The sequence below is a fragment of the Bufo bufo genome, chromosome 1, assembly GCF_905171765.1.
Source record: "Bufo bufo chromosome 1, aBufBuf1.1, whole genome shotgun sequence".
NCBI classification, from domain to species: domain Eukaryota; kingdom Metazoa; phylum Chordata; class Amphibia; order Anura; family Bufonidae; genus Bufo; species Bufo bufo.
The window spans coordinates 664583595-664598850 of NC_053389.1; the positions used below are offsets into that span (position 1 = coordinate 664583595).

At 41.8% G+C, this 15256-nt stretch overlaps 1 protein-coding gene across 2 annotated transcripts in view; it reads right to left on the reverse strand.

The window, feature by feature from the left end:
* ATP8B4 (ATPase phospholipid transporting 8B4 (putative)) overlaps positions 1–15256 on the reverse strand; it is a 515241-nt gene that overhangs the window by 274490 nt on the left and 225495 nt on the right. For both annotated transcript variants that reach the window (XM_040414025.1, XM_040414026.1), the window contains one exon: positions 218–290. In XM_040414025.1, the coding sequence (XP_040269959.1) occupies positions 218–290 (73 nt within the window). The remainder of the gene's footprint in view (positions 1–217; positions 291–15256) is intronic.

Here is a 15256-nt window from a genome sequence, read left to right on the forward strand (position 1 = left end):
CTCGCGCGGAAAAATTGTGCATTTTCCCGCAACGCACCCGCATCTTGTCCGGCTCTCACATAGGCCTAAAGGTGTCAGGGAGGCCGGTGTATTATCAGACAAAACAGTGCACCATGCTGTGCTATTTTGCACACCCTTTTAGGCACCTAACAGATTCATCAAATCAACAGGAAGTCTTATACACAAAACAAGGATAAAAAATTAAATTATTACTTACAACCACAAACTGATTGTTCTCCAGTCTGATGATATCGCCCGCTTTTACATTCATCCACTTCTCATTTTGCAGTCTGTAGAAGACAAAGAGAAATAGAAACGTATAACTGAGTTTGTCTCACAGAATTCCTGCTGCCATTTTCAATTAGCCTGAAGCCTCAGTAATTCTGTAAAACCATGACATTCCGGCTGGCTCACTAATATGATGCCATGGTGAACAAAGTGCAAACCAAGATGAACTTCCTTCTTATAAAACCATACAAACAATTTGTTTAGGAATATTTCCAAATGATTTCTACACAAGAAACAAATTTAGCTAAAACATTTTTCAGTTATTCAAAACAGCACAGAACTTCAGAAAGCTTTGTGCCTTATAGTTTGTCTGCTTACTGGTTTATTATTTCATGTTCATTCATTTCATGTTCATTCACCTTAAGCATAAACACATATATTCTCATCCGAGTATCAAAACAATCCAAAAGTACAGAAGAAAGAATATTTTCCACATACAACATTGGTTCAGTACTACAAAAATAACAATCCATTCATTTTCAACATTTACTTGCAATCTCGGAGTTTGCAGGCATGTGAACTGAATGAGTGCATTTTCATTTAGCTTTAGGGCCCTCCCTCTCCTGGATGTATACAATGAAATTTGGGCTTATTGATTCTACAGCACTTAGTTTTAATGCTCCACCTGAGGCAGTGATCGCAAGGGCCCAGGAAGCGTTCTCCTCGTGCGCAGCGCTCAGGGCCAGAGTTGTAACTAGGGGTTTAGCACAGGGGGACGATGAACTCATCTGGGTTGGACCTCAACCCAGTGGGCCTCACAATCCGTGTTCACAACTGCAGAGGCACCGTAAGACCCCTCCAACAGATCACTTCTTTGAAAGACTCCCTTAGACACATTCCTTTATCTAGAAATGCCACTAAAAATTAAGTAAGGCTCAGTCCACAAAAGTGCGAAGGAGGTTCCGATAGGAAACTTCATCTAAGATTCTGACATTTTTGAAAGGAAGAATAGCACCATATGCAGCACTGTTTTTCCCATCAAAATGACAGACACCACAGTGGAACTCAACAGAACCCACTGGTTACAGAACGTTGGTCACAGATACGACAGATGTGGCACTGCGTCATGGTTTCCAATTATGATGGAAACCATCAAAGCGGCTATGTAGATGATAGAAAACACAATATTACTCTGAATGCAAATATTTCTGCCATGTATTAGGTGAGGAAATGATAGCTGATTAAAAAGTGCAACCTATCATACTAGAATTCTGCTAATATCTAAATTTTTAACAGATACAGTTTCAGAAGATGTTGCCTCTCTGCATAGTGACTGTTGGGGTTCATACTAAATGTTGTTTCAGCACTTTTTTTTTAAAGGGGTTCTCCGTCATTTACATATTGATGACCTATCCTCTGGATAGGTCATTAATATGAGATTGGTGGGGGTCCGACTCCCGGCATTCCTGACGATCAGCTGTTTAAGGAACTCCTGACACTCATTGGAGCTTTGGTGAGCACTTAGCCTCCTCACCGCTTACCAAGCTCAGCGCCCAACATTTGATACGACTGTGCTTGGGTATCGTAGCTTCACTTGAATGGGGATGAGCTGCACCTCGATCATGTGACAGATGAACGTGACATCATAGGCCTTGGAAGAGGCCTAAGCGCTTAAGCAGAATCGCAGCCTCTTCATACAGCTGATAGGTGTGGGTCTGAATCCTGGGACCCTTACCAATCTCATATTAATGACCTATCCTGAGTAAAGGACATCAATATGTAAATCAGATTTTTATGACATGCAAGAACAAAGCTCATCAATGTATATGTGCATTTATATGGCACTGGCTTTGCATGTTAGAAACAGTATTAAATATTTATTCAACTGTTAAATATACCCAGCACAATCAACATATTGATTTACTAAATCATTTGGCCACAAAGTGGAAGGCAGTGCTTTTCATATCAATCCAAGTACATCTTGTCCTGGAAAATTTTCAGCACAAGTGTTTTATTGTGAACTCTCAATCATGTGCTGCTGCATATCGTCTTCAGGTTAGAGTACTGGCAATTTTATAACCTCTCAATACTATAAAATGAGTCTGATCCCACTGCTCATATTGGGAGGCGGGAGACCTTTTGACAGTTTTTCTTAAAGGTGCACTATAGTACAAAAATAGCACTGGTCTATTTAAAATACAGAATAATGTGGCATACTGTTTGTTTGTTTTTTGCCCTGGTGTGGCAACATGCATTATGTCATGACACACTATTAACCTCTTAACGCAGAACGCCGTGCATGTCCGGCAGGGGATGCATTGCCAGAATGCATTCAGTCGTACATGCATGGAGGGATAATCGGGCGTGCACCGGAGCGGTGCGCACCAGATCACTGCAGGTGTCTGGCAGTCCCTGGTTGCTGGACCCCTGCTGTATCCGCCGGCATCGCAGTTTACAGCGATGCCGGCGGATTAACCCCTTCTATGCCGCGGTCCGCACTGACCGCGACATAAAAGTGGTTTGCAGCAGGTGAAGCAGCACATAGAGTTGCAGAGGGGATCAGAGTGGGACAGAAATAAAGTTAAAAAAAAATAAAATGTTTTAAATAAAAAAAAATTACGTTTCAAGAAAAAATAAATAAATGCCTTTTTCCCCTGATTTTAAATTAAAAAAACAGAAAAAAAAAGAAAAACCGCCGTAACGACCAGCTCTAAAAATTTATCACATGATCCACCCCGACCGAAAGACACCATAAAAAATAAAGAATAAAAACTTTGTAAAAAAAAAAAAGCCATTTTTGTCACCTTACATCACTAAAAGTGCAACACCAAGCAATTAAAAAGGAGTATGCCCTAAGAAATAGTACCAATCTAACAGTCACCTCATCCCGCAAAAAATTAGCCCCTACATAGGACAATCGCTCAAAAAATAAAAAACTATGGCTCTCAGACTATGAACTATTTTTGTTTCAAAAATGCTTTTATTGTGTTAAATGTAAAAAAAAAAAAAGTATCCATATTAGATATCGCCGCGTCCGTAAAAACCTGCTCTATAAAAATACCACATGACCTAACCCCTCAGGTGAACATTATAAAAAAAAGTGTCAAAAAAGCAATTTATTTGTCACCATACATCACAAAAAGTGTAATGGCAAGAGATCAAAAAGTCGTACGCACCCCAAAATTGTACCAATCAAACTGTAATCTCATCCCACAAAAATGATACCCTACCTAAGAGAATAGCCCAAAAAAATAAAAAATAATATGGCTCTAAGACAATGGTGACAATAAAACATGATTTATTTATTTTTTGTTTCAAAAATTATATACATATTAAAGTATGTCCGTGTCCATATCAACCTTCTCTATAAAAATATCACATGATTTAACCTCTCAGGTGAACACCGTAAAAAAAAAAAAAAATGTAAAAAAGTCATTTTGTCACCTTACATCACAAAAAGTGTAATAGCAAGCGATTAAAAAGTCATATGCACCCCAAAATTGTACTAATCAAACCGTCATCTCATACTGAAAAAAATTAGCCCCTACATAGGACATTCGCCCAAAAAATTAAAAATAAAACTATGGCTTTCAGAATATGGAGACACTAAAAAAATATTTTTTTTCAAAAATGCTTTATTATGTAAAACTGAAACAAACAACCAAAAAAAGTAGTCATATTTGGTATTGTCACGTCCGTAACAACCTGCTCTATAAAAATGGCTCATGATCTAACCTGTCAGATGAACGTTGTAAATAACAAAAATGTAATATAGAGCAACCAAAAATCATCTGTACCCTAAAATAATACCAACAAAACTGCCAGCTTATCCCTTAGTTTCCAAAGGGGGGTCATTTTTTTGGAGTTTCTACTCTAGGGGTGCATCAGGGGGTCTTCAAATGTGACATGGCAAGTTAAAATTATCCCAGTGAAATCTGCCCTCCAAAAACCATATGGCGTTCCATTCCTTAGGAGCCCTGCCGTGTGGCCATACAGCAGTTTTTGACCACATATGGATGGTTTCTGTAAAACTACAGAATCAGGGCAAAAAATATTGAGTTTAGTTTGGCTGTTAATCCTTGCTTTGCTAGCGGAAAAAAATATTAAAATGGAAAATCTGCCAAGAAAGTGAAATTCTGAAACTTCATCTCCATTTCCCATTAATTCTTGTGGAACACCTAAAGGATTAACAAAGTTTGTAAAATCAGTTTTGAATACCTTGAGGGGTGTAGTTTCTAAAATGGGGTTATTTTGGGTGGTTTCTATTATGTAAGCCTCACAAAGTGACTTCAGACCCGAACTGGTCCTTAAAAAGTGGGTTTTGGACATTTTCTGAAAAATTTCAAGATTTGCTTCTAAACTTATAAGCCTTCTAACATCCCCAAAAAATAAAATGGCATTCACAAAATGATCCAAACATGAAGTAGACATATGGGGAATGTAAAGTAATAACAATTTTACGAGGTATCACTATCTGTTTTAAAAGCAGAGAAATTAAAATTTGGAAAGTTGCGATTTTTTCAAAATTTTGGGTAAATTTGGTATTTTTTAATAAATAAAAATGAATTTTTTTTTACTCAATTTTACCACTGTCACAAAGTAAAATATGTGATGAGAAAACAATCTCATAATGGCTTGGTTAAGTAAAAGCGTTTTAAAGTTATCACCACATAAAGTAACATGTCAGATTTGCAAAAATCAGTCTGGTCCTTAAGATGAAAAATGGCCCGGTCCCTAAGGGGTTAAAATGTGTTTAGTAAGAGGAAAAATAAGATACAAAAAGTATATGAGCAGATGCACATAATAAAAAAACAGCATAGTTATTCAATAAAATTTATTTGTATAGTGCCAACTTCTGTTTGCTCTTTTCCCCATCTGTCTGTCCATCTCGCCGAGGTGGACGCACATGCTCAGTTTCATCCTTCAACTGTAAACAGTCATATCTTCTACACGAAGCTGTGAGAGTTACAGAACATATACTCTGTGTAAGGACACACACTCTGAGCTGCCAACTTGAAACAAATCTATCAGAGCAACTAGATCAATGTATGGTGAGCTCTCCAGATCCTTATGAGGTACAGCAATGGTTCAAGCTTCGTTGAGCCTCATTCACAGGCCAAAACCAGGATTGGAACCTCCACAGACATAAGGTATAAGGGAAAGATCGGCACCTGTTCTGTGTTTAGAGCCGCACCTGGCTTTGCCTCACAATCATTGATGAAAATAACTGACCGAACACTGAAGTGTGAATGAGGCATAAGGCCTCATGCACACGGCCGTTGTTTGGGTCCGCATCCGAGCCGCCGTTTTGGCGGCTTGGACGCGGACCCATTCACTTCTATGGGGTCGCAAAAGATGCGGACAGCACTCCGTGTGCTGTCCGCATCCGTTGCTCCGTTCCGAGGCCCCGCAAAAAAATATAACATGTCCTATTCTTGTCCGCGCTTTGCAGACAAGAATAGGCATTTATACTAAAGGCTGTCCATGCCGTTCCGCCATCCGTGTTTTGCGGATCCGCAATTTGCGGACCACAAAACACACCACGGTCGCGTGCATGAGGCCTTAGAGCGAGGTTGTCCTGTACTATATGGTGTCTGATCTGATAACCACTTTATGGCACCCAGTGGGCAATTTCAATTATTAAGGAACTGACAGCCTCTCTTCCCTTTTCACGCCCCCTCCCCCCCACATTATTTGTTTACTCTTTTACTGTTTTTTATACAATGCCTTGAAAAAAGTATTCATACCCTTTGAGCTTTTCCACATTTGTTGATTGATACACCCACAAATTTAAATGCATTTTATTGGGATTTTAAGTGATAGACCAACACAAAGTAGCAAATATGCGCGAAGTGAAAATAAAATGATACATGGATTTCTACATTTTTTATAAATAAATCTGAAAATCTGAAAAGTGTGGTGTGCATTTATATTCAGCTCCCTGTACTCTGATACCCTTAAATAAAATCCAATGTGACTAATTGACTTCAGAAGTCACCTAATTAGTAAATAGAGTCCACCTGTGTGTAATTTATTCTCAGTACTACTACAGTTGTACTGTAAAGGCCTCAGAGGTTTGTTATAAAACATTAGTGATCAAACAACATCATGAAAACCAAGGAACACGCCAGACAGGTCAGGGATAAAGTTGTGGAGCAGTGTAAAGCAAGGCTTAATACCATAATGCAAAACGCTAAGTGTGGCAGAAAACTAACACTGCATATCACCCTGAACACACCATGCCCACCATGAAACATGGTAGTGCCAGCATCATGCTATGGGAATGCTTTTCTTTAGCAGCGACAGAGAAGCTGGTCAGAGTTGATGGGAACATGGATGGAGCTAAACACAGGGCAATCCTGGAGAAAAACATGGTAGAGGCTGCAAAAGACTTGACAACGGCCCTAAACATACAGCCAGAACTACAATGGAATGGTTTATATCAAAGCATATTCATGTGTTAGAATGGCCAGTCAAAGTCCAAACCTAAATCCAATTGAGAATCTGTGGCAAGACTTGAAAATTGGTGTTTACAGTTGCTCTCAATCCAATCTGACTGAGCTTCAGCTATTTTTCAAAGAAGAATTATCAAAATTTCAGACTTTAGATGTGCAAAGCAGGTAGATACACATCCCATAAGACTAGCAGCTATAACTGCAGCGAAAGGTGGTCCTACAAAGTATTGACTCAGGGGCTAAATACAAATGCACGCCACACTTACTTAGTCAAAATTTTGAAAACTATGCATTATTTTCTTTTTCCTTCACACATACTTGCTACTTTATGTCAGTCTCTCATATAAAATCCCAATAAAATACATTTAAGTTTGTGGGTGTAATGTGAAAAAATTTAGAAATGTTCAAAGGATGTGAATACTTTTTCAAGTCATTGTATATACTGGTTTACAATAATCCACATTTTATATAATGTTTCTTTGCTAATATTCATCAAATTGATGGATTTGGTGATGCTCTCTCATTTTCTTTTCCATTATTGACAAGAATGTAAATAGAGTATTTGTATTTTCTCGCTATATAATCAATAAAAAAAAAAGATTTAAATAAAAATAACAGACTTAGAATTTTCTGTCTTAAATAAGACTACACTAAAAGGTCCAGAGTATAGTTCCTCCTGCTCTACTAAAGCAAACTCAGTACATGGAAATTCTGCCAAATTCAGTAGACGGAAAAGTTAAATTTTTGAAAAAGGGACCAGCCGTAAACATTAACAATTTGCATGACATGTTATTACGTACTGGAAAAAAAAAACATTACTTCATTATGTAAAGACCTTCACAACAGAATCTTGACAAATTTACATGGAACACAGGGATCAATAAGAAAAGTATAACAATATATGGAAGTGAATACGAATGCACCTTTATGCAATAAAAAAAAAAAAAAAGGCTGCGTGTGGTCTCTGGCACAGGAGACAATATAACAATGTGCTTCAGTTGTACACTAGGCAGCCCTCCATCTGTTTATGAATCAATTGCTTTCACTAGACAAAATAATGATATTTTGATAGCGTTTCGGAATAAAACTTTTCAATACCTTTTAAGGAGTCCAATTTCTATAGTTAAACAGCTCAGCCCAAACAACACAACTTCAGCTAGTCAGGTCATGTATTCTAAGCAATAGCTTTAACTGTTCGTACAGGATCTTTCTAGTCCCCAGGGAAATGCTTTAGGTCCATAAGTAACAATATTGGCATTCTGTCAACAATTTACCCAAGCTTGCACACTAATAGATGGCTATTAATGTCCCATGATTGAGGCTTCAGCTCTTTTCTGTGTTAATTTGTGATGATGGCAGTGGGTAAAAATCAGGTAAAATAGTCATGCAGATTGTCTGCAAAATAACGTGTCATCATCCATAGTGACAAAAGATGTTTTTGGAGCGATGATTGACTAAAGTTGTATATCTCATTATTTTAACCACCTCAGCTCCCCTAGCTTAAACACCCTTATTGACCAGACCACTTTTTACACTTGTGCACTACACTACTTTCACCGTTTATTGCTCGGTCATGCAACTTACCACCCAAATGAATTTTACCTCCTTTTCTTCTCACTAATAGAGCTTTCATTTGGTGGTATTTCATTGCTGCTGACATTTTTACTTTTTTTGTTATTGATCGAAATTTAACGATTTTTTTTGCAAAAAAATGAAATTTTTCACTTTCAGTTGTAAAATTTTGCAAAAAAAAATACATCCATATATAAATTTTTCTCTAACTTTATTGTTCTACATGTCTTTGATAATAAAAAAATGTTTGGGAAAAAAAAAAAAAAATGGTTTGGGTAAAAGTTATAGCGTTTACAAACTATGGTACAAAAATGTGAATTTCCGCTTTTTGAAGCAGCTCTGACTTTCTGAGCACCGGTCATGTTTCCTGAGGTTCTACAATGCCCAGACAGTATAAACACCCCACAAATGACCCCATTTCGGAAAGTAGACACCCTAAGGTATTCGCTGATGGGCATAGTGAGTTCATAGAACTTTTATTTTTTTTTTCTTACAAAGTCTCATATTCCACTAACTTGTGACAAAAAATAAAAACTTCCATGAACTCACTATGCCCATCACGAAATACCTTGGGGTGTCTTCTTTCCAAAATGGGGTCACTTGTGGGGTAGTTATACTGCCCTGGCATTCTAGGGGCCCTAATGTGTGGTAAGTAGTTTGAAATCAAAATGTGTAAAAAATGACCTGTGAAATCCTAAAGGTGCTCTTTGGAATGTGGGCCCCTTTGCCCACCTAGGCTGCAAAAAAGTGTCACACATGTGGCATCGCCGTACTCAGGAGAAGTTGGGCAATGTGTTTTGGGGTGTCATTTTACATATACCCATGCTGGGTGAGATAAATATCTTGGTCAATTGCCAACTTTGTATAAAAAAATGGGAAAAGTTGTCTTTTGCCAAGATATTTCTCTCACCCAGCATGGGTATATGTAAAATGACACCCCAAAACACATTCCCCAACTTCTCCTGAGTACGGCAAAAGGACAAACCTTTAGTGACTACTCAGAAGGATGTTGTGATTTTATCATTCAATTGTTGAATCTGGTCCTGAGACATAATTATTTTATGTTTGGGGAGCAGTTTTTTCTGCAATTACGTGGGACCGCAATGGGGTCCAATGTGGCCCCTACGTATGCGAATATGTTTATGGCGTCACTTGAGGAGGATCTTGTCTATGTATCCCACCACTTCAGTCAGGTACTGGGGTGGTGGCGGTACATAGACGACATCTTCCTCATTTGGCGAGGGGATATAAAATCCTTGGAACAATTCCACTGTTATCTGAATGATATGGACAGTGGGATTGTATTCACATTAACACACTCCAACAAACAGGTCCAGTTCCTTGACACAATGGTGTCTATTGTTGGTGATAGATTGTCTACGGACATCTTCACGCAGTCAATTACTGCGCGTGAGGAGAATCGTACAGGATCCAGAAAACCTACCGGTCAGATATGGACAAATGGTCAATAAATTTAGACAGAGGGGATATCCACAAAAAAATTTAGCGAGACATCTGAAGAGAATACAGCATCCGCAGGAGGAGGAGGAAAAGAAATCTAAACCTAAACAGATCCCTTTTGTAACAACATTTTCAGAACAAAGTAAGGATATAGCTAATATATTGAGAAAACATTGGCCTATCCTACAGAGTAATTTTCCTAAGATTGAAACACTGACTAGGCCTCCACTCCTATCATATAGACGGCCCACCAACCTGAGAGACAGGCTAGTGAAGGCTGATGTCCCTATTAAAAAGAAGGTGCAAACATTCCTTGGTGCAAGGAGGATGGGATGTTTTCCGTGCCTTACACGTGTGAATTGCACTTATATGATTAGGGGTAATGTGTTTATACATCCGGAAACTGGAGTACAATATGACATCCGTCATTACCTGACGTGTGATAGCACGTTTGTTATATACGTGTTGAAATGTCCATGTGGTCTCCTCTATATGGGGGAGACCACATGTGACATGAAAACACGGTTGAACAACCACCGGTTTTCTATAAGACGTAAAGGATTAGACCTACCGGTCCCTAAACATTTTGTGGAATCAGGTCATACTGAGAAAGACCTTAAATGTATGATTATAGATCAGGTCCAAAGGGGTAGACGAGGTGGCGATCGTACAGTGACCCTTAAAAAACGGGAACTGCAGTGGATACATCGCCTACAGTCACTCAAACCTCAGGGTCTGAATGTAGATTTTAAGTGGAACATCATGTAAAATATTGGGGTTTCTCTTACCTCCCTGGAGGCTTGTTTTCCTCGTACACCAATTTGGTTGTGTGATCACCTTTGGTGTCTATTATTCTAATTATCCTTTTTCATTTTCATTTTTATCTTTAGAACCTTTGGGATCCGAAAAGGATTCATCTATTTTTCAAGTTATCATCTCAGTGGAGGAGAATGATGGCAATCGTCTTGGCGATTTAGTTCCAGAACAAGAGAATTGGGTTGGAATCATGGCTTCACACTTAAAAGAAAAATGGATAAGTCGTGAATGGAGGAAGTTATGGCTACAGGAGATGTATAGGGGGTGGATGTGGGGATGTGGGGATGCAGGGTGTGGACAACACTCTGTACCCTAAGGCCCTATAGGTGTGTAGGGGTGATCACTTGCGTGATGCAGCCTTATATACCGCACCCCTTTTCTCCATTTAATTCAATATAATATATGTTATGTCCCCTTTAAGGACTATAATCCTCCGATATTTACGATTTGACATCCTGATTTATTTATTTACTATAACTGTTTGCAACAATCCAGCGAGTAGTGTTTACAACCCGATCATTCTCTATCAGTTTCTTTCCCTGTATAGGTCTCATTGCCGTGCTCTTACCGATCCTGGAGATTGCGATGCGTTGAGGGTAAGCGCTTCCTAGTTGCCAGGCAACGGTTCACGTGACTATGTCATGTGACCGGGAAACCGGACGGGTAGACGCCGCCCACCGTATCGTCATGCTTCGGGGGAGGTGCCAGGTGGCTGGTGTGTGCATCATGACCGGCGTCACTTCTTTGATAGTATACACCGGTATCCAGGATACCGAGCATGCGCGGCGAGATCCTAGGGACGCCAAGACGGCTGCCATCACGACACTCCACCGTGTAAGGTAGTAAGTTTTTTAATCATGCGGCCTATTGACCGCCTAATTAGCACATTCAGGTGATCACTGTAACTAAAGCACGAGGCACTTTATGATTTTGGCAATATTTATTTGCGATGGTCTATGAGATCTCACTATGTATGTAAAACCGATATATGTAATGAACTCACATTTAACTATGAAAATTTTAATGTAATTCATGTTTTTAACACTATTGACCATGTTATTATTAATCACTCTGTTAATTGTATACAAACTAAAAAGACCAGCGTGGCACCAGCAGGAGGTGCCCAAACCCACATGCAGCCGCGCACACACACAGGGGAGCAAATCCTGCACCCGCGGCCCGCCGCCAATGGCGATCCCCAGCAAAAATGCACACGGTGGAGGATGCCCGCGGCGAACCACAAGTACCACAATAGACATCACAAGTACCACCATGACAGCCACATAAAATCCAGGGAATGCAGGTCAGCATGCAAGCCAAGTACACTTTGCTTGTAACCCCGTCCGGTGCCATTACAGCTTTCATCGGATCCAGGGATGCAAGTACCAACATGCATGCCGAACCCACCATATACTTCTCCTGGAGCCAGATGACCTGCATTCCCTGGATTTTATGTGGCTGTCATGGCCCATGAACAGGTAGGAACAAGAGTTAGGGACCACTCATGAGACAGCCTTGACGCGGTGAGTGGCTTACTATGCTTTGGCCAAAATATAAACCAATGTCTCATCCAGCATGGAGGGCAGAGTGCTGGATGTAGTGTGCGATCACATTTGCATTTTCCGTTTGTATATGTATTTCGCCATAGTGATGTGCACCTGCAGGTAGGTTGTGCTGACCCAACCCCTTATTTTTTTCTTTGTAGTATATATTGGAGGCGTGGCGATCTCCTTGGAGTCATTGCACACCTGACCAGTTAATCTGTCCTTGAGGCTGGTTTTAAAGTCAGTATAAAACTGAGTCTGCTTGTATAGAACCTACCATTAGCCATCTGGCTCCAGGAGAAGTATATGGTGGGTTCGGCATGCATGTTGGTACTTGCATCCCTGGATCCGATGAAAGCTGTAATGGCACCGGACGGGGTTACAAGCAAAGTGTACTTGGCTTGCATGCTGACCTGCATTCCCTGGATTTTATGTGGCTGTCATGGCCCATGAACAGGTAGGAACAAGAGTTAGGGACCACTCATGAGACAGCCTTGACGCGGTGAGTGGCTTACTATGCTTTGGCCAAAATATAAACCAATGTCTCATCCAGCATGGAGGGCAGAGTGCTGGATGTAGTGTGCGATCACATTTGCATTTTCCGTATATATATATATATATATATAAAATCATTTTTTTGACAGCATAAAAGCAGAGAGAGCTATAGGGAAAGGATATTGCGGACGTGCGAACGGCCCATGTCCTCAGCTCTACAGCCAGAATCCAGGTGACAGGTTCTCTTTCAATACATCCACAGGTGTGTCTCTAAATAAGTTTTGATGCCTTCAGTGTGAATCTACAATTTTCATAGTCATGAAAATAAAGAAAACTCTTTGAATGAGGTGTCCCCAAACTTTTGGTCTGTACTGTATATCAGTAATTGAGGCAAGTAAGAAGCCCAAGAAGCCCAGCCACGCCTACTGTGAAGGAGCCCATGACCGCCCCGCATCCTCCGAATCTATTCCTTGCTCCTCGACGTCACAAAGCTAGAACGCTATAATCTCGCGAAGCGCGAGCAATTGCATGCGCAGTGTCGGCATAGTGTTCCTTCCCTGTGCTGGTATCAGCCTCGGGGAACGAACTGCACATGCGCTAACTCGCGCATAGCGAGATTACGGCGCTCTAGCTTTGTGACGTCTGGGAGCAAGGAGGAGATTCGGAGGGGATGCGGGGGGGGGGGGGGTGGTGCTAGGCTCCTTCACAGTGGGCGTGGCTGCACTCCGAGAGTCAGAGAACGCTGGACTCATTTCTGAAGCATGTGGAGAAATATTTAGGTTAGGGTCCATTCACACGTTCGTTTTTTTCTACATCCCGATTTTCGGTCCGTTTTTTGCGGATCCGTTGTTCCTGAAAATATTTCCGTATGTCATCCGTTTTTTGCGAATCCGCAAAAAACGGAAACATGTGAAAACTCAAATCCGACAGTATATTCTAACACAGAGGCGTTCCCATGGTGATGGGGACGCTTCTAGTTAGAATATACTGAGAACGGTGTCCATGACTGCCCCCTGCTGCCTGGCAGCACCCGATCTCTTACAGGGGGCTGTGATCCGCACAATTATTGTGCGAATCATAGCCCCCTGTGAGAGATCAGGTGCTGCCAGGCAGGAGGGGGCAGACCCCCCTCCCTCCCCAGTATTAAATGTGCCCAGTGCGGCCTCACCTCTCTCCCCCCCCCCCTTCCCCCAATCATTGGTGGCAGTGCGGATTCCCAGTATTAATAAATGTGCCCAGTGCGGCCTCACCTCTTCCCCCCCCCCCCCCCCCCCATCATTGGTGGCAGTGCGGATTCCCAGTATTAATAAATGTGCCCAGTGCGGTCTCACCTCTCCCCCCCCCCCCATCATTGGTGGCAGTGCGGATTCCCAGTATTAATAAATGTGCCCAGTGCGGTCTCACCTCTCCCCCCCCCCATCATTGGTGGCAGCGGAGAGTACCGATCGGAGTCCCAGTTTAAATCGCTGGGGCTCCGATCGGTTACCATGGCAGCAAAGACGCTATTGCAGTCTTGGCTGCCATGGTTACTTAGTAATAAATACAAGCATTATACTTACCTGCGACTGCGAGCTGCGATGTCAGACCGGCCGGGAGCTCCTCCTACTTGTAAGTGAAAGGTCTGTGCGGCGCATTGCTTTTAGCACAGACCTGTCACTTACCAGTAGGAGGAGCTCCCGGCCGGACACACATCGCAGCTCGCAGTCGCAGGTAAGTATAATGCTTGTATTTATTGCTAAGTAACCATGGCAGCGAAGACTGCAATAGCGTCTTTGCTGCCATGGTAACCGATCGGAGCCCCAGCGATTTAAACTGGGACTCCGATCTGTACTCTCCGCTGCCACCAATGATGGGGGGGGGGGGGGAGAGGTGAGACCACACTGGGCACATTTATTATTACTGGGAATCCGCACTGGCCACCAATGATGGGGGGGGGGGGGAAGAGGTGAGACCGCACTGGGCACATTTATTAATACTGGGAATCCGCACTGGCCACCGATGATGGGGGGGGGGGGGGAGGTGAGGCCGCACTGGGCACATTTAATACTGGGGAGGGAGGGGAGTCTGCCCCCTGCTGCCTGGCAGCACCCGATCTCTTATAGGGGGCTATGATATGCACAATTAACCCCTCAGGCGCAGCACCTGAGGGGTTAATTGTGCAGATCACAGCCCCCTGTAAGAGATCGGGTGCTGCCAGGCAGCAGGGGGCAGTCATGTACACCGTTCTCAGTATATTCTAACTAGAAGCGTCCCCATCACCATGGGAACGCCTCTGTGTTAGAATATACTGTCGGATCTGAGTTTTTCACGAAGTGAAAAATCAGATCTGTAGAAAACTTACTGGGAATCCGCACTGCCGCACTGGCCACCAATGAATATAGAGGGAGGGGGGCACATTTAATACTGGGGAGGAAGCCTAATTTCCAGGAACGGAATCCGCATAAAACGGATGACATACGTAATGACATACGAATGTCTTCCGTTTTTTGCGGATCCATTGACTTTGTATTGGTCCAGGATCCGATTTTTCAGGACAAGAATAGGACATGTTTTATATTTAAACGGACATGCGGAACGGAACAACGGAAACGGACAGCACACATTGTGCTGTCCGATTTTTTCCAGGACCTATTGAAAATGAATGGGTCCAGATCTGGTCCTGATCTGTTCCTGAAAAAACGGAAC